This window comes from Amphiura filiformis, chromosome 12 (genome assembly GCF_039555335.1).
Source record: "Amphiura filiformis chromosome 12, Afil_fr2py, whole genome shotgun sequence".
NCBI lineage: Eukaryota > Metazoa > Echinodermata > Ophiuroidea > Amphilepidida > Amphiuridae > Amphiura > Amphiura filiformis.
Window position 1 is genome coordinate 66,464,473 of NC_092639.1, and position 25,636 is coordinate 66,490,108.

At 38.6% G+C, this 25,636-nt stretch overlaps 1 protein-coding gene and 1 long non-coding RNA gene across 2 annotated transcripts; both read left to right on the forward strand.

The window, feature by feature from the left end:
• Nucleotides 1–83: 83 nt before the first annotated feature.
• On the forward strand, nt 84–22,991 carry LOC140166597 (uncharacterized). The gene is made up of 6 exons (XM_072190099.1): nt 84–438; nt 15,797–16,373; nt 19,123–19,302; nt 19,511–19,964; nt 21,394–21,447; nt 22,883–22,991. Exons 2-6 carry the CDS (start codon nt 15,837–15,839, stop codon nt 22,945–22,947), a joined length of 1,290 nt encoding a protein of 429 aa, XP_072046200.1. The 5' UTR covers nt 84–438; nt 15,797–15,836; the 3' UTR covers nt 22,948–22,991.
• On the forward strand, nt 1,918–10,920 carry LOC140165469 (uncharacterized). Its single transcript, XR_011860733.1, has 3 exons — nt 1,918–2,051; nt 7,028–7,206; nt 10,106–10,920. It is a non-coding gene; the product is annotated as an uncharacterized lncRNA (long non-coding RNA).
• Nucleotides 22,992–25,636: the final 2,645 nt, after the last annotated feature.

The following is a 25,636-nucleotide window of genomic DNA, read 5'->3' on the forward strand; positions in this document are numbered from 1 at the left end:
TGAGACATTTTCATGTTTACGTGTAAAACCAATGACGACGTCAAAATTTAGCCAATCTTGGCCGCCCCCCCCTGACTCGGAGCTCCTGTCTGGAATTGATCCTTCGACAGTATCTCTAGGAGCACGGTCAATCCTGGGGGACCTAATCGCCGACTCCATAGCTTTTTGTTCATTATAATACACCATCCATATACAAGAGAATTATAGGCTAGTAATCCGTTGGGACGCCACCCCGCTACGGATGCAGATGACCGGAACCTACGCTTTGTAGAACCGCCCTTTACTACACGTACACCTACTGCCGGTGCTGCTGCATGCCTTCCATGCCGTAAGATCCTTTGATGAGCAGCGCCATTTCCACCATACAGACTGCTCCCAAGAAACCCCACCCAGGGGCCCGCTCGGCTTTTTGGCACCGACCGATCCGCCAGTTGCATTGTAGGTAATATCGGCTTTTTGTGTGCATTTTATAGACGTTAGCTTGGGACTGGCTAACCCCCACACAACCTCCCTACGCTGCCTGGATGCAGTTTAAAGTCATACCCGTAATACACATAACCATGCATACATGTAACTCGCAAACGGAAAATCGGAATCAACTAAAATTTTGGGAATAAGCTTTTTTCGTGGATATCTACTGGAAAATGTCATAAAAAGAGAATGCTAGGATCACGAAATACTCCTTTAATTACCATATTTTGCGATGAAAACCTGCTTAAATTTGGAGACCGCCAATTGCCACCCTCCACCAAATTACATCACTATACGCCTTACCAGTTCCGGGAAATTGCACTCGCAAGCTCGGACAGACGGACAGACGGACGGACAGATGGACGGACAACCAGGAAATATATCTCCGGTGGAGGCATAAAAAAGTAAAAGATTACTGTGTCGAATACTAAAAGACAGTGATACGCGCAGGAGACGGTTTTGTTTTTAACTTAAAGCGATATAACTTTGTTACATTATATAAAAATAATTTAAATGACCTTTTTTCTCCCCCCCCCCCCCCCTCAATTATAAATAGGTACGTACGCCAATCAAACAAGTTTTTACATTTGTTCATCGCGTTCAAAGTCGTATTATCTGACTGATATTGAACAAACACCGCAACTTTTGAACAGAGTCAAAGTCCACCGTTAGTTCTCATTCTACTTCAATAACTGCACAGACCACAGATATGGACGGATGTAGGCCTTGCCAATTTTCTCTGGTTTAGTTGCATGTCGGTAAGTAAAACCTATAATAATAGTATAAAACTTTTTTCCTGAAATAATAATATCATATCTGTGATGTCCTTCAATGTACTAGTATTGTTTATCATGGGCAATCTAGAAAGGAGCAAATGTGTATAACAGGTTCATTTGGTCCATACGTTGAAAGGTAATCATTATTGTAAAAATAATAATTTTAATTCTGTTATAATTATTATTATAGAAAATAATTTACCCTAAAAACATCGGTATGTACACATGTTTAACTTCAGATTAAGGGAGGTGGAATGGGCGTGGTCAAAGACCCCTAAAAAAAATTTTCCAAAAAATTTTTTTTGCCATATTTTGTTTAAGAAAATCATAAGCTATCAGGTCAGCCAGATAAAGTTAAAAATTTCCTTTTCAAAATGTGAATTTGAGGGGAATTTCATCTCTTTCAATTTAAAACGATTTATGGCAGCGTTGACTTGCTATACATGCCGTAACCAGTTTGGTTTACGACTGGTGGGAGACTAATCAACGAATCAGCTGATCAGACAGCTGGATTGGTATATATATAGGGTATATTGCTGATCCATTAATTATCCTTTTCTGGTGCATTGTGGGATAGAAAAGGGAGCAAATTAGCGATCGATTTGCCCCTTTTCAATCCCACAATGCACCAGAAAAGGATAATTAATGGATCAGCAATATACCCTATGTACACACATGCGAAGAAGAATTCCAGTCATCTTATTCTTTCTAGTGAATAATTCATCCACTAATATTACTTTTACTGATATCCTGGCATGCCTGGAGAAAGAAAGAGGCGTCGTTAGCAGCTATCACCTATATTAAGTAAGTACTTCAGTCTAAAAATATGTGTGACGTGTGTTTAGTAACTTAGCCGGTAACAACATGGGTGCGGGTAAGCTTAAAGTAAACATGATAAAGATATTTAGCATTCTCTCGGTCGGGGCTGTTCCCGGGCATGCCGGGACTGTTCTATCTATTGCACTATACCTACTTCTGACGTAGGGGCTGTGCAATAATTATGAGCCCGGGGGGTTGCGGGGTGGGGGTGGGTGCGATGTAAAATTGCCACCCCCACCTGGAAAAAAGTCCACTTGTACAAAATAAGCACCCCCTAATGCCCTATAAAATTCCTTGCGGTAAAATGGGGGGGGTGCCAAGAAATTTTTATCGAGCCGAAAGGGGGGGGGCAAGCAATTTTTGGCAAGCCGAGCCGAGGGGGGGAGCAAGTGATTTTTGGCACACATGGGTGCCTTGCTCCAAGTTGCTCGAGAAGAGATAGCCAAGAATTTGTTCACCGATAGCTTCACATTCTATAGGTATGCCTAGTCGGGATTATGCACTTTCAGTTTCTCGCGCGTTTGAACGGGAATTGGATTGCGTACTTTTTCGATGTCTAGTGAGCAAATTTCTTCAATATTTTGAGAAAATGATGTCAAATTTTCTATTCTATGGGGCCATGCGTTTTGAGTTGGGGGATTTTTGCCGGACATTGCATATTTTTGGGAAATCGCGCCATTTTTTGTTTCGAATAAATTATTTCAATACCTGTACATGCTACTATAGGCAAAGTATACATATTCTGAAAGGAAATTTCATGAGGAATCCAAAAATGCAGTTATTTCTGATGTAGGGGTAGTACTAAGAAATATATATGAAGTTATAAAGGGGAAAATTTAAAAAAAATAACCAAAGATCAAGTGGTCCTATTTTTAAAATGCCTTACCCTACATCAAAACAGACTCCATTTTTGCATTCCCCACATCAAAAGCTTTCAGAAAATATATAGTTTTTCTATGCTACCTGTTATGGTCCTCAAATTGCGTAAAGGTTAAAGCGTGCCATTCAAAAACAGCGCTGAATTTGATGAAATTAACAAATTATGTTCTGTCTAGAAAAATTAACTTTTCTAAACTTGTACAAGAATGTCATATGTATAATAAATTCAAGTTAACATTACAACAAGTTATTCACAGTAATTTGAAATTTCTTGTCCATAATGTGAAGTTTGAAGTAAGTTGCACATGTATATGATATCACATCAGTCATCAACAGGATTTAAAATATTAAGTTTGACTGCTTTGCAGAATTTCAGATCTGTATGTTTGTAAGTCAATCCCAACATATAAAACAGTTTCTTTTGGAATGACTACCTCCTGGGAAAGTTTCTGGTACAAAATTACTTTGTGGTAGAAAGATATACAGGTAGGCCTACCGGTACAAAGAATCGCAAAAACTGAGGTGAAGTCAGTGCTAATTTTACACATGCTCAACTGATGTACACTGAAGTTGACTTAAATACTAGTCCTTTGAAATTGTGCAGTCCAAGGGGGTTAGGGGGTTGAGCCCTCAATGAGTTAGTTAGCTAACTCAACCCCCCAAAAGAAACTTTGACTCCCCCTAAAACCAATCCCTTCCCAAAGAAAATTTCACCCCCCCCCCTAGTTAAAATTGAAAATTGGCCTGGTAAAAACAAATTTTCACAATTATTGACATCTTTTTGTGCAATAATCACACCGGGCAATCACAGTCTCACAGGGTAAGATGATGACCACCAGGAATTTGTTTGTCTTTGCCCCCTCAGAAAACTTACCTTGATGCGCCACTGAACATGTAAAATACCCAGACCCCCCCCCCCCAAAAAAAAGGATTTTTAGCAAGACCATGTGCATGTAGATTAAGAAGGTTATGTTTGTATCTTAAATATTTAAATCTAACAGTGTAAATCAAATCAGAAATGCAATCCTGATAAGTTTTCATAAACTTCACCAGAAAAGAGCATATCCTGAGCCGGCATTTCCCGAGCAGGAATATCGTGAGCCGACTCCACCCTGGCTAATTAATTTAATTAAAACCCTAAAACTCAAAAGATTACACATTCAGGATACCTCATAGTATTCAGGCTTGTCATACTTAAGCAATTTTAATAATTTGGAGCAAAAAGGCACATCTGAAACAACATGTAAATAAGCTGGAGCAAACATTAACACAAAAGTGCATATTATGGGCCAGCATATTATGGGCCGACTCCACCCTGACATTTTTTCAGTTAAGCTGCTGTAACTTTTGAAGTACACATACTATTTTAAAATTTAAGGTACCAATTTGAAGCACTCACTAAGAGCTTTAATTTGGTATATAATTTGCCTATGTAGGTATCTACAGTAATTAAACAATTCAACATTTATGCAAAAAATTCTGCGCAAATGTCCGGGCTCCAGCCCATGAGACCCCCAACTCATAACGCATGGCCATATTGTTTGGTAATAATGTCTTTTGCCAATAGTATGTTTAAAGTTGTAATTTTGTGTTTTTGATCGCAAAGATCGGATATTTTCGTTCGATTCAATTCTGAACCCTTCGCAAGGGTGCCGATTTCGCAGAACTTTGACGATAATTTTGCCTTTTGGACACTAAAATGCATTCGATCCTTAATTTTGTTTCAACCGAGTCTTAAATTAGTAAGCACAATAAGGTTGGTACCACTTTTATATACATTGATAAAATTTTAAAGATTTTTTTTCAAGTTTCTAACCGGCGCAAATCGTTAAGTGTGTATTTCCCATTGACATCCAAAATGGGAAATACGAGTCTGATGGACATAGGAACGGCGTCCATGAGACTCAGCGAGTCTAGGTATGCCAGGCAAACACATTTGCTAGTCAGCCAAATTCGCCGACAATGTCAATGCATTTTTACATAGAAATTTAAAACTGGCCGAAGAAAGAAACCTACATAAATATGTTTTCTATACTTCACTTGACCCAAATATATGATTTTTTATGGTGATAAGTCACTCGCACATGGAATTTTAGAGGATTTTGATAGCAGTTCCATTAAAAAAGCTGCTATCATAATGAGACTAAGATCTAGAAACACCCCGAAATGCCGTTTTGGGAATTTTGCTAGCTGAATCTTTTTGACATTGTTTGATGAAAGTCAATCTTTGACAAGATGTAACTTTGCTACGGAAAGTGCTATGAAAAAAAGGTTCAGTTTTGGCTTTGTTTACTCAAGGGCTTTAATTTGATATATAAAATGATGCAGTTTGATGGCAAATTTGAATTCACCTAGCATACCTACATTCTAGAGACCATTGCATTCAAAATCTAGTTGGATTCGCTGAAGCATGACACGTACCGTGTAAAGCAATGGAAGTTCAGAAGTAAAATAGTAAATTACACAGCTGATCACGACAGACAATCGCATCAAAAATGTTGCTAAAATTAAACTTTAGCAAAATTTTAGACTGTTCAAAATAGGCAAATCTTGCTCAAAAGATACCGTACTGTAGTTGACTCATCAAAATAACTTTCATCCAAATTTCAACATTTAAACAGAATAAATATAACAAAAGATTGCACCGCTATCCCACCGAAAAACATTTTAGCAATGCACTCTAGCATCGAATGAGTAAATAAAATAAAAAAAAAAAATTTGAAATTCAAAGAGTTATCAAGTAAGGGCGCCTTTTAAATAAAACACTCTAAAATGGCTTTATAAAGGAAAACAGTTAAGGAAACACTTTGCAAATTTCCTGCTCGATGCGTTAACAACAAGTATCATGTACATGTAGATTAGGCTTCCTCAAATATGTTGAAGTGCCACATGAAATAAAAGAAAACAGTATAGTGCCACTCAATGGCTGCTTTAGCACCTGGGGTGGGGGAGCCAGAGGGGTGTCCCCCCTGTGAAGCTATCGATTTAAAAAATTTGAGGTGCAAATGACGCCATTTGGTGCAATATTTTGTACTATTTTAGCCGTTGGTAGAGGACATAAAAAAGGGCAGAATGGCAGTCAGGAAGGGCATATTTTACCTGTATCAAATTTCGTGTCAATAAAATACATCATATAAAAAATTCGATATATACATCATGCATTATCTATAGTATATTCCTTTGCTAAATCGTAAATAAAAAAATTGAAATGTAGAATATTGGAGATATTCCTGCTGGATGAAGTTTGATCAAGGCATTTGATTTTATTTTTATTTTATCCATTCTGAGGGATAAATCACAAATAGTACCACAAATAGTCTTGGAAGCTACAATCAAGGAATTTAATAGTTGGTACACCTTGACAATATGTTGGAACTCTTCATTGCCGCTCTGAGAGTTAAGTGAAATTAGTATAACTATGTTTGATGAGAAGTACATACCTTTTCCTTTCCTCTTCCCTCCCCCATTCCCCCTCAATCAATGTTGGGGAGACTGGAGAGCCCAATGGAAAAAGTGCTTTCATCAACATTGAACTGGGGGGGAGAGGGGTGGCGATTTACATTTAGTATGCCCGAGTGTACCAACATTAATTTCTTTGATTGTAGGGCTTAGGCAGCCAGCAAATGTTACACACCCAAATTTGTACACGTCCAGTTTTTGCCCACATGGCCTATACTTTGTACACAAATGTTTAAATTTACACACCCAGTTTTTTCAATTTACACACCCAAACCTTCAAATCTTGCCTAAGACCCTGCAAAGTGATCCATGGATGTTCTTTAATAAAATTATTTTTTATGTGCAAATGCCCCCTGCCCCTAGTAGTGCCACCACTGTTTAGAACTGAGGTATACTTTTATTTAGACATTTGATGAATTTAGTTGTACAGCTGTCTTTCAAAAGTTTCTTTAAGGGTGGTTATTAGGAGAAGGGAACTAATTATGGTGAATACAGTACCTGTAGGCTACTTGTGTGACGTTGACAGCTAAATAAATTTGAGCCAATTTTTTAACTTTCATTTAATCTCCATGAACTTTGCCAGTAAGTGTTATAATTATACTGAACTGTTTTACTACTTCCAGATGGTGGAGCTTACTCCAGGCATGGCAGTGTTTGTGTTTCCAAGTACACTGGATATGGAGAAGACATTTGCAAAACTATGTAGAAGATTGATGGATGATTTTTACAGTGGGGCAGAACAGGATTAGATGTGATCATGTGATCAAACAAGACCATGAATGACACACACCAGCCATTGTTGGTAAGAACAGCTATTCCCGTATATATGTTTCTTTTCATGTTGCCTGGTGTAGCTAGGGGTTGTGCGCCAAGGGCAAGGATACAAAATGGATGTGCCCCAAAGCTGTGAAAGTACCAACTTGTCAAAATTATCACTTGGTCATTTTGTGAAATGCAGTTACACAAATATCTAGAAACAAAATCAGTGGCTCCAGAATAGGGTACATCTCGTGCCCACCATCACCTCATGTCACACAAATTTCTTGTCCCCATTGCAAATTTAAAATTATTCCAAAGTCGTTTTGGGGGTCAATAGCCATACCATATGCATAAGGCAGCTATTTTATTCATGCATTGTGTACATTACAAATGACTGCTGTACTAGTAACTTAGTCCTTACTACTATCAATGAATAAAAGATGATCAAAATAACAGTCTTACTCAAAAAATTACAAGGCCAAGTTTATGTAAACAAAATTGGCTGCCATTTGCTGTCTTTACTGTGTAATTGTGAATACATAACGTTACTGTTTTTGTGCCAACTTTGACCTGTTAGGCTGATACTACTACAGAAGAGTGATCGCACATTTGCACATTTATAGACCTTGCTCAATTTGATGAGACAGCAGTCACAGCACCCAATATGTTAAAAGAATGGAGGCTGAGGTTCTTCAAATCTTCAGATGGGAGTTCTCAGCAGAGGTGGTTTATATCGTGAAGTTGTGGATAGGTAGTGGTGAGCAAACTCAGAAGTTTAAAATTCTAGAGCATTGTAGATGCTAGGCCAGATGAAAGGCAAAGTATGAAGCAGAATGACGTAAATAATCATGACACATATATGCCTTATTGGAACTGGATTTGGGAAACCCTCATCAGTGTCTACAGAAATGACTCCATCTGCAGCCCTTGCTGATCTAGCTGTGCAATGTGCATGATCCTTGGATCACACTTCATATTCCAGAGATAAACAATATGGTCCTGATTTCCTTTCCCCCAGAATGTTGAGACTCTGAAGCATACATGTACCAAAGCATCACTCAATGACATTAATGCCCTCAATATCAATGAGCGTTGAGCATGGAGTAAAACCCAGCTCTGATTTCCTGCGAGTGCCAATTGAAGATATCCAATCTCAAGATTTGAAGAACCTCAGCCCTCTGGCTAGCCCTCTAAGTTTCCTCCCTCATGACAAGCACTTGAATCCTATCACAACTTTTGGGCTTGGCAAGTCCATGATCAGGGATGTAGCTACAGTGGGCGGTGGTGGGCGGTAGAGCCCACCAATCGGGTTTGGAGCCTATCACTCGGCTCCAATTTTAGCATTGGAGCCCACCACTCAGAGGCCAAAATTGCAGCATTTTATTGAATTAGTTAAGAATTTGGTCTATTTTGGCAAACAATTTCCACCTGGGAACTAAGGGAGAACAATGCCAGTGCATTGATTGGTCACCCCAGGTTAAATAATAAATAAATAAATAAATAAATAAATAAATAAATAAACAAACAAACAAACAAACAAACAAACAAACAAACAAACAAACAAACAAACAAACAAACAAACAAACAAACAAACAAACAAACAAACAAACAAACAAACAAATAAATATGCAAGATTTTCATCAAATGCCACCCAGCACTGAAAATATCCTAGCTACAACCCTGTCCATGATATGACCATCACAGACTGTGGCTGCTTATAATCATGTGTTTTAAGTTGAACAATCAAACTCGGGTTGTGCCTGCGAGCTCGTATGGCGAGACAAGGCTGTTTGGCGGTTCGTAGACTGAGCCCAAGTTCAATTTTTCAGCATACGCACGGTCATTAATAGCTGTAATCTGTGGCCCTCACTGACTTCATGAGCCCAAAAATAGTTCAAGCAGGGAGGAAATCTTAGAAGGCCTTGAACAAGGCTACCCTCGAGCTCATCAGGCCTGTGTGTGTTTTCTCATCAAATTGAGCAAGGTCTAGATGCAAGTGTATGATCTCAAGTCTTTAGTATTATCTGCCTAACAGGTCAAAGTTTATAGCACAAATAGGAAAGTTATGAATATTTTAGCAATTTCACAATTACACAGTAAAGACAGCACAAGGCAGCCATTTGTGTTTACATAAACTTGGTCTTTGTAGATAGCTCCCTTATGTTTAATTTTGAGACAAGTATGCTTTTTTAACATCTTTATTCATTAATAGTCCTAACTGCATGAACTAAAATGCATAAGGCAGCAATAATTTCTAACATTAACATTAGGGTATGGTCATTGACCAACAATTTCAGCATCACGGAGGCCCCTATTATGATTTTGGAATAATTTTAAATTTGGTATGCAGTAATATATTGACCAATGGCATGTTTTGAGACTAGGGACAAGAAATTTGCTTGACAAGAGGGGCATGAGATGCACCTTACTCCAGAACCAGGGAAAGGTTGGGACTGGGGGTGGCACCCAGCATACAAAATATGGCCGGTCAGTCGGCCATTGGCATGTAACTTTTTGGCCTGGCCGGAAATTTTCTGACTGGCATCTAGTTGGCTGGCCGGTAACTTTTTTAAAAGGTCAAGCCTGGCTGGCCTGTAACTTTTGAGGCATATTTGAACACTGGTGGCACCCCCAATATACGCCTACAGTATCGCTTGTGATGAAAATGAGATTTTAATATGAAAATTTTAATGTACACAAAATCATATAGATCTACATCATGGTTTGTATTTACACAGTGCACTCAAACTAGCAATTTTGAGTTAAGATGTTATGTCCCTGAGCCCTTGATTTCTTGTTTATTAGGAGAAGGGAACTAATTATGGTGACAATTAATTGAAGATAATATATACAATGATTTGGTACATTGTAATAGTGTTTTAGGAATGAGAACATTTCAACAGAGATATGTCAATAATAATCATATTTTTTTCTATCCACAGCATACACACTTGCTTCACAACTTGATGTGGATACTGTTACAGAAGCCAAGCGAGCATCTTAAAAATAAGGAATACATTTACCATGTTTACAGGGGTTGCTATCCCACAATAAGAAGATCCATTGGGAATCTTGGAACTCAGTACCCTCCTCAAGCCACGTCAAGCTTCACTATTTTCTTCTTCTTCTTGGATACCGCTTTACGATGATTAAGTTTAGACTTATCAAAATGAACTTCTGGGTGAAGCTTGAACTAATAAAAGCATTCGTATGATTAAGGTTAAACTTGGCTTTCGCTTTCAGGCATTATTATCATGAACCGATGCATGGTGACAAATTGAACGCATAAATGGTGAGACAATGAAAATTCTTTTGGATGCATGGTGAAGCTTGGCCCAACAGAACACTTTATATAGTGAAAGTTGACTTCAAATTTGTGAGCAAAAAGTAAGCTGATCGAGGTGAAGCTTGACCTCCAATATCAGTTAAGGTGAACAAGGATGAATGCTTCAGGTTGGCTCAAAAGTGCTGAATGACCTTTGCATAAAAGACAATTTTTTGTGCATTTAGGGGGCTGTCATTTTCTTCAGAATGGGGTCATGAATAATAGAATATACTAGGGGTCATACAAATTGTATACCAAAAATAGTGAGGGTCATAATTTTTCTACACCAAAAAAGGAGGTTATAATTACTACAGTTTCCTTCAAAGAAGAATGGCACTTGTTTACATTTTGAGAGTGGGCACAGTGTAAACACGGTAGTAGGGTTCTGATCAGTGGCGTAACTAGGTTTGGTAGCGCCTGGGGCAAGAAAAAAAAATTGCCCTACACCCCCCAGAATATCTTAGACGTGGGAAATTTTTAAACATTTGCGCATCGGGACGCGCATAAAATTTTGGACAAATAAGGCCTACCACTAATTAATTTTGGTTACTAGAAGTTGAATATCGGTCTTAAAATGTTCTTTCAATAGATTTTGTGCTGAAAATTTTGACTTTCATCGCTTGGAGGCGCGGAATCGATGCTGAATTGGTCAATTTGGTGCCCCTTAAGGGTAGCGCCCGGAGCACGCGTGCCCCCTCTGCCCCTGGTAGTTACGGCACTGGTTCTGATTGGCTGATTCAATCGCCTGACAAACATAACTACAGACGTGATAATTTGATTGGCCGACACGCGCTTTAGACATTGGTCTGCACAAACAAAGCTCCTTGTATATGTCGCTCATTAACAGAATAACAGGGCATTCGTCAATCTGAGCAAGGGCTGCCGTTCTTCTCTGAAAACGAGTGAAAGGGCGTGTGACTTTACAAAAATGTGGGTGCCCTACGAGCACATTTACACTTTCCATCACAAATTTTACAATCTTTAGTTACAATGACAAAATAATGTTTCTGTACTGTGCACACCTTTCCATCAAACACACATTTCTTAACTTTTTGGAAATTTGTCTCTGGTATGCGATACAAAAGGGCGGTCATCAAAATATTCCGCCAAAGATAGGGGGTCACAAAATTTTCAGCCCACGATGGAAGGGGTTCATAAAAATCGACTCTGCTCACTGACATATTCATGACCCCTCACCTTTGTTTCATAACCACTAAGGCCAAATAAAAAAATAAACATGTTTCACGTTCCCTCCCTCTTCCTTTTTTGAGGTTTCTTCAATTATATTTTTATTTTTTGAAATTCAGTTATAACTTTTCAAAAAATATGTCTAGGAAGTAGAGATGCTTTCTATAGTCTAAAGGTTTTGTGATAGTTAGAGGGGCCTATCTCTCAGAACAACAAAAAAAGAGGCCTCCTCCTTTTTCCAGGCATTATTGTATACGCTAAAACAGCTCTAATTATGGGTATTTACACTGATTTTGCGATAAAAAATACAAAATAAAAAGGCCCCTCTTCCTCCTTTTTTGTCTCGCCTGAACTTTGTTCAGGATGGGACTTAGTAATCACTATTTCTGTCTGTCCGTCCGTCCGTCCGTCCGTCCGTCCGTCCGTCCGTGTGTGTGGATGTGTGTGTGTGTGGATGTATGTGTGTCCGTCCGGAGCTGTATCTGGGGAACCGTAAGACTTACGGCGACGCTACTTGGTGGGAGGAAGGGTATCCAAGTTTGCTCAGAATCGATATGTTTTCGTGAAAAATATGCAAATTAACATAGCTAATTTGCATAATTTATGCGAAAATCAGCGCAAATTAATAGCGGAGTTTGTGGACAGACTATCTCAAGATCCGTCGGGGGCATGGTAACGAAACCTGGTGACAGGAATGATACACACCTGCTGATCACCTGATTAGTTTTTCGGCGAAAAGTATGCGCATTTAGTTGTTAATTTGCATAATTTATGCGGAACGATTCTACAAATATGGTTGGAAATCTGAAGAAATCCGCCTTATGGAGCTGTATCTGGGGATCCGTAAGATCCATAAGCCCTATGATGATGAAACGTGGTAGGGGTAGTATGACCAGAAGATCTCAACCCGATTTGATTTTCAGCGCAAAATATGGTAATTAAGTACCTAATTTGCATAATTTATGCATAAAATGCAAAAACCTATTTTCTCGGAGACTAGGGTCGCACGTTCTTCAAACTTGGTGGGTGGGTGCATCTTCACCCCAGACAGAACAAGTTTGTATTGGTTAGTGCGTCAAGGTCACCTGAGGTCATCCAGGGTCATCTGAGGTCAAATGACTAAAAACTGTCGTATGGGCACGAAACTTGGTGGGTACGGTCAACATAACGTGGTAGGGGGTAGTATGACCAGAGGATCTCAACCCGATTTGATTTTCAGCGCAAAATATGGTAATTAAGTACCTAAGTTGCATAATTTATGCGTATTTGATGCGTATCAAGCAAAAAACCCTTGTGAACAGCTTATCTGGAGATCCGTATGGGGTACAGTGACGTAACTTGGTGAGGAGTAGTGGGGCCAGAGGTTCTTGACCTGATTAGATTTTGAGCGTAAAATATGGTAATTAAGTACCTAATTTGCATAATATATGCGTAATAAGCAAAATACCTTATGAACAGATTATCTGGAGATCCGTATGGGGTACAGTGACGTAACTTGGTGGGGAGTTGCGTGGCCAGTGGTACTCGACCTGATTAGATTTTCAGCGCAACATACTTTATCCAATTTCGTGAGGTCAAAGGTCACATACAAGGTCAAAGGTCAACTGAGGTCACCAAATCTTTTAATAACTAATTTTCAACTGTGCATCACATATCCAACTAACAGCTTGATCGATCATGTAATTAAGGAAATATGACGACTTTAAGATAGTCGCTTTCCATGTAAAGTATAGCAAAGTAGCACTTTCAATGAGTGATAACTCGTAAAGGAAGCATCTTTCTGTTTTGATTTATTTGATGAAATAGTTCTTTGGTATTGCCAAATTTGATTTTTCAGAGCAACATACTTTATCCAATTTCGTGAGGTCAAAGGTCACATACAAGGTCAAAGGTCAACTGAGGTCACCAAATCTTTTAATAATTAATTTTCAACTGTGTATCACATATCCAAATAACAGCTTGATCGGTCATGTAATTAACGAAATATGACGACTTTAAGATAGTCGCTTTGCATGTAAACTATAGCAAAGTAGCACTTTCAATGAGTGATAACTCGTAAAGGAAGCATCTTTCTGTTTTGATTTATTACTTTGATAAAATAGTTGTTTGGTTTTGCCAAATTTTTGGAAGGTCATTACGGGTCATCCGAGGTCACTCAGGGTCATCTGAGGTCAAGTTATTAAAACTGTCGTATGGGCATGAAACTTGATGGGTACAGTCAACATTTCAAGCCAAATTTTTGGAAGTTCATTTTGGGGTTTCGGGGTCATCTGAGGTCAAATTAGTAAAAACTGTCGGATGGGCATGGAAGTTGGTGGGTACAGTCAAAATTTAAAGCCAAATTTTTGGAAGGTCATTTTGGGGTCACCAGGGGTCATCTGAGGTCAAATTAGTGAAAACTGTTGTATGGGCATGAAACTTGGTGGGTACAGTCAACATTTAAAGCCAAATTTTTGGAAGGTCATTTTGAGGTTACTAGGGGTCATCTGAGGTCAAATTAGTAAAAACTGTCGGATGGGCATTAAACTTAGTGGGTACACAGTCAACATTTAAAGTCACATTTTTGGAAGGTCATTTTGGGGTCATTTTGGGGTCACCAGGGGTCATCTGAGGTCAAATTAGTAAAAACTGTCGTATGGGCATGAAACTTGGTGGGTACAGTCAATATTTAAAACCAAATATTTGGAAGGTAATTTCGAGTCACCAGGGGTCAACTGAGGTCAAATTAGTAAAAACTGTCGTATGGGCATGAAACTTGATGGGTACAGTCAACATTTATAGCCAAATTTTTGGAAGGTCATTTCGAGACCACCAGGGTTCATCTGAGGTCAAATTAGTAAAAACTCGTATGGGCATGAAACTTAGCACAAGGGGTACAGTCAACATTTAGAGCCAAAATTTTAGGTCATTTCAGGGCCACCTGGGGTCATCTGAGGTCATATTAGTAAAAACTGTTGCATGGGCATGAAACTTGGTGGGTACAGTACAGTTACAAATGTACCATCAGCCAGATAATCGTGCCCAGCCGATAACCGCCAAATTCATTTACCTCTCTACCAACAGTTATCGCAAAAGCAGGCGGTCACAAAAGCAGGCGAGACTCGTGGTTCGAGAACCGCCTTGTTTCATAATTTTCTTATGCTCTTTCAAATTTTTTCCGCCCTTTTTTCTTTACTCTTTACTAATTCTTTTTGCCACCCCTTCTTCTTCCGCTGCCCCTTCGTTTTGGCCGCCCCTGCTTTTACCCCGGGGGGCACGTGCCCCCAAAGCCCCCCCCCCCAAAAAAAATATGCGCATGCCTATAGGTTACCTTATGCAGGCCACACGCCTTGCTCCATGTACGATATGACAGTTGGAGAGTTGGCTTTTTAAAAAATTTTGTTCGTTTTATATTTAATTCTCATGTCCAGTACACAGTTACCAGTCAAAATATATTCTGTAAATGTACTTTGAAGAAAATTCAGTTTACAAGTACTTGTAACTTACCAAGCCGGGGATTTTTCAGGGCAAAATTTTGGGCAAATATTGTGACATTTTTATGGACTAGATATTTGTTGAAATATATGTGAGATATTTAAAGTCATTTGCAGTCTCTTTTATTTTATTGTATTTGGACATCGACGGTTATTAGTCGATTTAGCTTTCTCCATGTTTACATCATCAAACACAGACTAATTTGCATTTTAAATGTGCCTGTGTGCAGTCAAAGTACACAAGCATTTGTCAGCAGTGGAACAAAAACCATGTCCAATGAGTAACTTAATTGCATACAATTTTTGGGATCCATAAGGCGAAAAAAAAAAAAAAACCTGTTCTACGGGCGGACGCAGGACGGACCTTTCAAGTAGGGTCGGTTGGTCAGCCTTTTTTTTTCTTTTTTGGATATGACCCAAAAAATCACCAAAACCTATAAATAATTTGCAATTTTAGAAAATACAAAAAAAATTATTGAAATTTTTTCCCCCAATTTGTTCAAAATCTGGGTCGGTCGGGCCAGTAGAACAGGATTTTCTTTTTTCATCGCCTAATGACAGATTTGAAGCATATAAATGGTTAACATTACAATTTTGATTCAAATTATTTATGTATCGATTTATTTATCTATATGTTTATCATTCAGAAATCTTCAGGTATAAATTTCTTGGAGGCTGATCATCACAATGACCACATCAGGGGATCTTGAAGAATTTCATTACTATGTCCAATGCCACGAAGCCATCCAGGTAGTGTGTGATCAAGCAGTTCTACCATGTGCAGAGAATGTTATCAAAGATTGGCACACCACAAAACAAATCATCCTCCACACTACCAATCTGAAAGTTACCCTCCAACCTTGTTTACGTCCAACACAATGTTCTACCAGAATAACAGACAACAAACGTAGAAGGCAATCTCATGACTGCCCTGTATACCCTCCACCTTGTAAGAATTGCAGCCAATGGTGCCATGCAATAGAGACTCTATTTTGGACCAACAGATATCCAAAGAAGGATGCACGTGTCACCTGGAGAAACATCAACCCATCAAGACTCTTCCATGATTATGTTGAGTTCGCCAAAGCCTTTGCTGTTAGTCTTCCACCAGGTCAGAGTCCAACTTGTTTTGGTGACTTTGATCCTGCTTCCATCTTGAAGGTCATGATGAAATTTGGAGAATGTCATCTCAACAATCCAGCTAATCATGATGTTATAAACAAGGTAGGACATTGATTTTTTTTACACATCTTGATGGAATAAGCTCACTTATGACAGGAGATGCCCAGAGTGTGATTAATTGCGATCCTTTATGAGTTGATCATGTTGTATTGCACGATGATTTTTGTTATTTGCAAATTTTGCACAAATTAAAAAAATGTGGAATACAAATCTCTGCATTTAAAGGAGTATTTTGTGATCCTAGCATCCTCCTTTTATGACATTTTTCAGTAGATATGCACGAAAAAGGATTATTCCCAAAATTGCAGTTGATTCCGATTTTGCGTTTGCAATTTATGCATGATTATGTGTATTATTACACTGCTCCATAGACAATGGTTCAAAATTCACGATATGTTTGCTAAACGAATTAATCTGCAAGAAATATTTTGTACATAACAATTAACATTATGTAACCAGAGGTGTCCATTGGTATAAAAATCTCAACTTTGTTGGACAAAAGTGGGTGGATGCATGCTGTTGATCACGAAATGCCCTTTTTAAAAGTGTAAAAGAAATTCAAATTAACTAAAATTTCATTATATTGATTTCTGCTAAGATAAAGATAAGTAGGCCTACCGTAGTCAACTAAGTACATGTAAGGTAATGGGTTCACCTAGACAAAATTAGAGAACACCAATGTTACTGCTTGCCAGTGACTCTAATTACACCCTCCTCAACAACATAGCCAAAAAGGACAGAAAAGGGATGTGGGAAAAATGGTAATTTACATAAAATGAAAATAGCCGCTAATGCAGGGCTCAAATGTCAAAATATAAGGATTAAAAAAAAGTATAGTTAAGTTACCTATCACTTCTATGCCACACAGGGGTCGATTTAGAAAATGAAAGTTACATGCATCACTGCTGTATTTCCTTTTAAATATATGGGTTGAATATCACAAAATATTGCATGCACAGGCACAATTTTACATGCACAGAACCAATTTACATACATCTGTGCATGTAAACCAGTTATTAAATCAAGCCCTAATGCCACACTCTCACAATGTTTGTTCACCATTGGTGTTAAGACATGAATTTGCGGTCGCTTTGAAAAAAAAAAAGTTGTACGAGTGACCGATTGGCTAGGTTTTACAATAAGGTACACCATCTGTATGCGCACACTACCCTATACGCCTGGCTCCAGCATTGGGAGTGTTGTATAGTACACCTACAGATACAGAGGAGATCAGTGGCGTAGCCAGGATTTTGGAACCGAAAGTGGGCACAACTTGTAAATGTACCGACGGAAGTTGTGATTTGTTGACCCAAATTTTTTTGGCATGGTTTGAAAAAGTGAAGAGCAAAAAAAAAAAAAAAAGGATATTAGGCGGTACCAATATAAAAACACACAATTTTAATGTAAAATTCCATTTCATTTACAATTTTTCCCCTTGATTGTTAACCTAATTTTTTTTTTTCACTAACGCCTTCAGTCTACCGACGGCCTTACATGTACCGGACGGCCACGACGAGCGGGCACTGCCCACTGGCTACGCCCACTGGAGGAGATCCATGAGATGTGCTTTTTTTTTTTTTTTTTGTGACGTGTCATGTCAAAAGGAGACTCTTTTGGGCAGGTTATCAATTTTGACGTTTTTACCTATCTTAAATATAGATGTATTTTGCTCCACAATGCCGTTTACCCCAATGAAATCGGACATTCATTCCTAAGCTTAGATATTGAGTTCGTAAGTTATGGTATTATAAAATTGGAAATTGAGATATCGGCCTTTTAAAAATATTATTGACAATGTCGAGATTAGGAATTACCTTGAAAAATGTCTTAAAAGATACAAGATGCCAGTTATATTCGGGTCTGAAACTATCAGACAGTATTTTTAACATTAAGAATATCACAAATCCGCAACAAACCCAAGTTGTGAAAAATCACTCCCGGGCAGATTTTTGGCTATTTCTCCATTTACTATCCTGCCCAAAAGTGTCTCCTTTTGACATGACACGTCACATATATGCACCATTCTCAAAACAATCAGGGTGCAGGTACATGTACGAGGGGGTATCCAAAAGTTTTTGACATCACCCAGAAGTGAAAGAGCTATTCGATGAAATTTTGTCAGTGTAATCACTGGTCCTTATGTACATTATGGTCCAAAAATGGTCTCATAAGTATGTTTACTTTCTTCACAGGTGGCGCTAGATGGGAAGTAGGCGATAACCTTTTCATGATAAGATCCTCCACTTTCTTGAATTTTTTCACTGTGGCCGCATCATCCGTTAAGTGATGGACGTCCAATTCTTGGCTCATCTGTGAGGGACATGTGGCCAGTTTGGAAATTCCTCTTTCAAAAAGCAATAGTGCCATATGATGGGCAATCATTACTTTCATTTCATCATAGATTTTCTGAGCATTTTAGGCCTAACCCTTCAAATGCAGGAACTTAATCATGCTGCGTGCCTCAATTTTCACCATCTTTCAGCTTATGCGCCTACTGCCCATCTAGCGCCACCTGTAAAGAAAGTAAACATATTTATGAGACCATTTTTGGACCATAATGTACATAAGGACCAGTGATTACAATGACGTAAATTTCATCGGTATAGATCTTTCACTTCTGGTTGATGTCACTGAAAAACTTTTGGATACTCGTATACGACAGAAGTTGAGGTTCTAAGTTATATCAACTGATTTAGTTACATGTACAAAGTAGCATTGGGTTGATCTGTCATTTCTGCTGTAAATAAATCAATATTATAATTATGTTGTTATTGATCCTCCTTTGAAATAGGTGTACCAAGCACGAAACAATCTCTGCCATAAGAGAATTGCAGATAATCTGAAGGTAACCAAACCAACAAGAAATGGATATTTTGATGATATCTTCAATCTGGTAGAGCTTCTTGAGAAAATACATCCACAGCACTTCACAACAGCACAGGCTGATGATATCAGATGCAAACTACAACATGTAAGTGTGCTGTAAATTCAGTAAATTCAGAGTAATGACCCTTCGGAATAATGGTCAAAACTAGCTTACTCCATCACCACCTGCATGTTCCATGCTTACCTGCTGCCATTATTTATGGGATGTTTATTTGTTTGATCGTGATATATCATTTTGCATTCCGTAACCCTCATTAATGAATTATTTCACATATTTCCTTCATGTGTCACAGATAAAGACCCTGGCTGTAACACAAGAAATGGAAGAAAGAGCAACAAGGCCATTGACAGCTGAAATGAAACAATGGATGCAGCAAGTCGTCAAAGATTCTGAGGATGAACTCAAAGAAGTCATGTCAAAAGAGCGAAAGGTACTACAGGACACTATGTCAGACTGCACAGATGCACAAACCAGAACACTTCAAGATACCATTGGAGGACAGACAAGACACCAGACCATGACACTACAAGATACTTACAGAGACCAAGCAAGACAGCAGACAGATATACTTACCAGTCAAATTGACACCATCAGGGAACAGGTGACAGACTGCACAGAAGGGCAAACCAGACGACTTCAAGACACCATCAGGGGACAGACAAGACAACAGACCACTACACTACAAGATACTTACAGAGACCATACAAGACAGCAGGTGGACACACTTACTGGTCAAATTGACAAAGGTAAAATAAACAGTAGCCTAAATGAAGCTTAAAAGTTACTAGTATAGGCAGGGCCGCCGCTAGAGGGGGGTATAGGGGGTGTGACACCCCCCAATGCACAATTTTGTCGGCAAAATTTGACTGCTGTCGGCAAAACCATGTGACTGTCGGCAAATGTTGTCAAAGGTATGTGTGATTGTCGGCAAATTGTGAGAGCCATATAATAGATGTGTTACGAAAGTGTGTTGTAATAGATATACTGTGAATGGTATAGTAGTTACTACTAGTTATAAAAAAAATTTTGAAAATTTTTTTTGTCCCCCCCCCACTTTTTAGATTTCTGAGCGCCGCCCTGGCTAAAAAAAAAATTGGGGCAACAAATTATAAAAAATTTCCGTCGGCAAACCATACTGTACACCCCCCGAATCATATTGGTCTAGCGACGCCCCTGAGTATAGGGCAGTTTGTAAACTCATGCTACACTTTTGGGAATCCTTTTACAAACATTATGCTCCAGTTATATAAAATGTTCTTGAACAAATCCAAGAAAAGGTGATGTTGATGTACCTCAATGACATTTTGTTCTTTATATTGAATGCATCAGCTTTGACCTTTCTCGTCTGTTGCTTCCTGTTGGTAGCCGACGCGACGTAGATGGTGCTGTTAATAACTGATCATAAATATGCGGAAGGAAGTAGTTGCCACAATTCCTGTTGAGTGTATTAATCCCTGTAGCACAGGGCTGTCAACTTTTTGGAATTGCTTGGCATGAGACAGAGGCGTACCGGGATTTGCCGACTACAATGTTCATTTTGACCCGTGATTATTTGAGCCACGGCCCTCGAGAAAAAGTGGGGGGGGGGTAGAGACAACAAATTATTTTGACGATGCGTGAGATTTTACTCATTTTCCAGCTTTTTGTGTTAGATTTACTACCTAGGCGTGAGATTATACTACCTTGGCGTGAGACCATGAGAAAGTGACCCAATGCATGAGACCGTGAGAAAGTGACCCAATGCGTGAGACCGTGAGAAAGTGACCCAATGCGTGAGACTCACGGCCAATGCGTGAGAGTTGACAGCCCTGTGTAGCGCACTATAAATCACTGCGCTTTATTAGCCTGCCCCCTCTTTCTTATCCATATTGATTCCTTTAAGTGTCTTCTTTTCCTATTAGATTCAATTTCTCTTATTTTGGAATCAATATGTCCAGGGGAATTTGAAGCTAACTCAATTTTTCCACAAGAGGATACTATAAACCACCCCAGGGTTTAAACTTGCAACCTCTCGCACCATAGTCAAATGCTTTACCGCATTGACTTGATAACCACTAGCAGGCTATGTTAGCACATCTATGATAACAAAGGTGATTTTAATGATTCTCTGAATTAGCATATCGCTGAATGGGCCTATATAATATAATAGTTGCTCACTTTTTTTATACCATCCAGGACATCTTCAAGCAGAAGAAAAAGCACAAGAAAGGCAAAAAGAACTGCAAAAAGGTAGGCCAAGATCCTTATTATTGGCTTATAATTTCTTTACGGGAATATGTGGAGAGAATTCATATCTTTTCTCAAACTCCATTTTTGTGTCCGAAATATATAAATTAAAGTATTTATTTTGAGAATGCAAATGGACCAAAGAAGCACAACACTGTGAGTTCAAATTTGTGCCAAAATGTGAAGATTTAAAGAACATAATATCACAAAATGTGTTTATGACAACATTAAGAAAATCGATTTGGAGTAGAATTTTCGGCTTGGCATGATTAGGGTTTAAAAAAAATTGGTATGAACCCTTAGCTTTTAAAAATATGAAATTTGGTTTCAGTTGGCTTGGAAATATTGGGAAAATAAAATGGTATGAATTGTAAATACAGGGTGTCCCAGAATGATCTATACCGGGAAAGATGGAATTTTTTAGGTATGAAGGGCATGTTGAATGGTCATATTGTTTTGTATTTTAAGTTTTACATATATTTAGCTCTCTCAGATTTTTTAGATTTTAAAAGTTGGACGTTTCTAGTAGAAGTTATAGAAGATTGCGTAAAAATGGTGAATTCTAAGTTTTGACAACGCAACCTATTTTGAAAATCTGTAACATTACTAACCGTTCAGTACAAAGTTATTTTGAAAAAGTTAAGCAGGTATTTTAGTTGTGCCCTGTTCATATTTCCACTAAATAGCCGTTATCTATCTATTATTTATGACGTTACGAAGCAATCATTATATGGAATTAAGGATTTGTGGCCTAATCCCATTCTCTCTTTGGCGGTAGTTTTAAATATAGTTATTGTGGTGTCAGGTCCATGTCATTTAAAATGCTTGCAGAGATCGAACTGGTTGTGGTACAGAAAATACGGCTCCTCAATTTACTGTACAGCAGTGTGGATTTCTTTCAAAAAATTACTGGCAAACCGGCAGCTATGTTGAGACGCAAAGAAGATTCATTAAACGATAGTGTATAACGTAAAGAAGTTTGACGAGCACGGAACTGTCAGGAATCGGCAGAGTGAAGCTTCAGGTGCTCGTAAGACTGTAAGAACTAGAGCGAACATTGCAGCTGTCCGGCAAGCTTTAAGGCGCAACCCCAACAATAGTTGTCGTCAAAATGATTTTTCAAAGGTATGCGAGTCGTTTTTCATCGATTTTACATTATTGCATGCTACGCCAAAACAAATAAAGGTAGCGTGCTGAAATTAATAGAATAAGTAGGAGACATGTCCACCATTATAATGCTGGTATCAAAAATAGATACACTGCCCGTCTTCTATTTTTAGTTATTTTTGCAAACACGGTACAAATCATTCTGGGACACCCTGTATATTAAATTGTGTTATGTGCCAAATACACAACAAGCTGTCCTTCTTCAGACAATGGTGTACAGTATCAAGCAATCTTGATTAATTCATTGTTTTATTTCCATTTTGTATCACAGAATTGGAAGAGTTGCCCGCTAGAATTGCTGAGACAAGAGAAAAAGGTAATAACAATGATTCTTAACCTCATTAATATACTCGATACATGCGATCTTTTATTTATTTGGCAAAACGCAAACGCTGAACGCGGTCACTGATAAACAACAGTGGACCTCGATCCGCGCCGTCAGATTCATAATTCATAATAATATGCAGCCATGAGTTTTGAACTTGTTATCAAAAAAAAGTGGCGGTGTTGCACTTTTCAAATCCCTCCGACAATAAATTAACTTAACTAGACAACCTCATGTACTGTTTTTTCTGTCAATTTTCAGTGGAAACTTCATGGTACATGTTGTACTAAAAATCATAAATGATTGTTTTAGGGTGTTGAGGAAATTTTAATTTGTTTTTTGAAATTTGATCAGAAAATGTGACAGTTTTTATTGTTCAAAATTTACCTTTTCTGAACAAAAAAGAACATACGGAATTAAAATATGGACAGGAATCAATGATGGGTAAAAGGGGAGATACAGGTCTTGTAATTTTATGCAGGTATTTTCACTCATAACATGTTACACTCAACCTACCTTATTATTGTCTCGCCTGAACATGTTCAGGGAGAGATTTTAGTAATCACTATGGTGTGTGTGTGTGTGTGTGGGGGGGTGTGTAGTGTGGGGGGGGGGGTGCGTGTGTGTGTTCGGAAAAAGCTTGTGAACGTGTTATCTTGAGAACCGTAAGTGCTATGATGATGAAACTTTATAATGGGGTAGCATGACCAAAGGGTGTCGACCTGATTAGATTTGGAGCGCAAAATATCCTAATTAAGTACCTAATTTGCATAATTTATGCGTATTTGATGCGTATCAAGCAAAAAAGCCCTTGTGAACAGCTTATCTGGAGATCCGTATGGGGTACAGTGACGTTACTTGGCGAGGAGTAGCGGGCCAGAGGTTCTCGACCTGATTAGATTTTGAGCGTAAAATATGGCAATTAAGTACCTAATTTGCATAATTTATGCGTAATAAGCAAAATACCTTGTGAACAGATTATCTGGAGATCCGTATGGGGTACAGTGACGTAACTTGGTGGGGAGAAGCGCCGCCAGATGTTCTCGACCTGATTAGATTTTCAGCGCAAAATATGCTAATTAAGTACCTAATTTGCATAATTTATGCGTATTTGATGCGTATCAAGAAAAAACCCTTGTGAACAGCTTATCTGGAGATCCGTCTGGGGTACAGTGACGTAACTTGGTGGGGAGTAGCGTGGCCAGATGTTCTCGACCTGATTAGATTTTCAGCGCAAAATATGCTAATTAAGTACCTAATTTGCATAATTTATGCGTATTTGATGCGTATCAAGAAAAAAACCCTTGTGAACAGCTTATCTGGAGATCCGTATGGGGTACAGTGACGTAACTTGATGAGTAGTAGCAGGGCCGGAGGTTCTCGACCTGATTAGATTTTGAGCGTAAAATATGGTAATTAAGTACCTAATTTGCATAATATATGCGTAATAAGCAAAATACCTTGTGAACAGATTATCTAGAGATCCGTATGGGGTACAGTGACGTAACTTGGTGGGGAGTTGCGTGGCCAGAGGTTCTCGACCCGATTAGATTTTCAGCGCAACATACTTTATCCAATTTTGTGATGTCAAAGGTCACATACAAGGTCAAAGGTCAACTGAGGTCACCAAATCTTTTAATAATGAATTTTCAACTGTGCATCACACACAGTGACATCGCCCCGATATCTTCATAGTAGAAATCACCATGGTAGGTTGAATCCACAGCCACACATGGCTATTTTATTCAGACCTTATGAGATGCATATTATTAGCGAAGTGACCTGACTAAGGCTATGACAATAGACGGGTAATTGATTTCTCGCTGTGTCAGCAAGCTTGTATCGACATTGCGGTCAATGGTTAATATACTGTCTCCACTTGAGTGCCGCTATAGCCTGCTGCGCGCTGTAGTCCATAGGCCTACAGGACCAACAACGCAATATAAAATTGAGACTTTTGGTCAAATTTTGAGTTCAAAGCGCACTGCCAATTTTCAAAGCGCACGCTAACGACTATAATATCTGTTCAACACGTATTTTCAAGTGTATGAGACCACATCTGGTTTCTTGAGAAAAATTCATTTACGGGAGATATTCATCATTTTCGAACCCAGTATCCGAAGATTTTCGTCTGATATCAAAATCGTGCATAGCAATTCACGTGTATCGATCCCGTGTATTCATTTTAATGTCTCTGCTGCACCAAATAATTATTAGCCAGGCGATGTCGGTGTGTCACATATCCAAATATCAGCTTGATCGGTCATGTAATTAAGGATGTAGGACGACTTAAAGATAGTCACTTTTCATGTAAAGTATAGCAAGTAGCACTTTCAATGAGTGATAACTCGTAAAGGAAGCATCTTTCTGTTTTGATTTATTTGATGAAATAGTTCTTTGGTATTGCCAAATTTGATTGCAAATTCGTAATTAAGAGCCAACATTTTTGGACGGTCATTTTGGGGTCATCCGGGGTCACCTAGGGGTCATCTGAGGTCAAACTACTAAAAACTGTCATATGGGCATGAAACTTGGTGGATTCAGTCAACATTTAGAGTCAAATTTTTGGAAGGTCATTACGGGGTCATCCAAGGTCACTCAGGGGTCATCTGAGGTCAAGTTATTAAAAACTGTCGTATGGGCATGAAACTTGGTGGGTACAGTCCAACATTTCAAGCCAAATTTTTGGAAGGTTATTTC

Excerpts from the sequence above, each read along its gene's own strand:
- LOC140166597 (XM_072190099.1), top strand. The coding sequence starts at position 15,837 with ATGACCACATCAGGGGATCTTGAAGAATTTCATTACTATGTCCAATGC. Across the intron at positions 16,374-19,122 it reads ATCATGATGTTATAAACAAG|GTGTACCAAGCACGAAACAA; the intron begins GTAGGACATTGA and ends CCTTTGAAATAG. Across the intron at positions 19,965-21,393 it reads TACTGGTCAAATTGACAAAG|GACATCTTCAAGCAGAAGAA; the intron begins GTAAAATAAACA and ends TATACCATCCAG.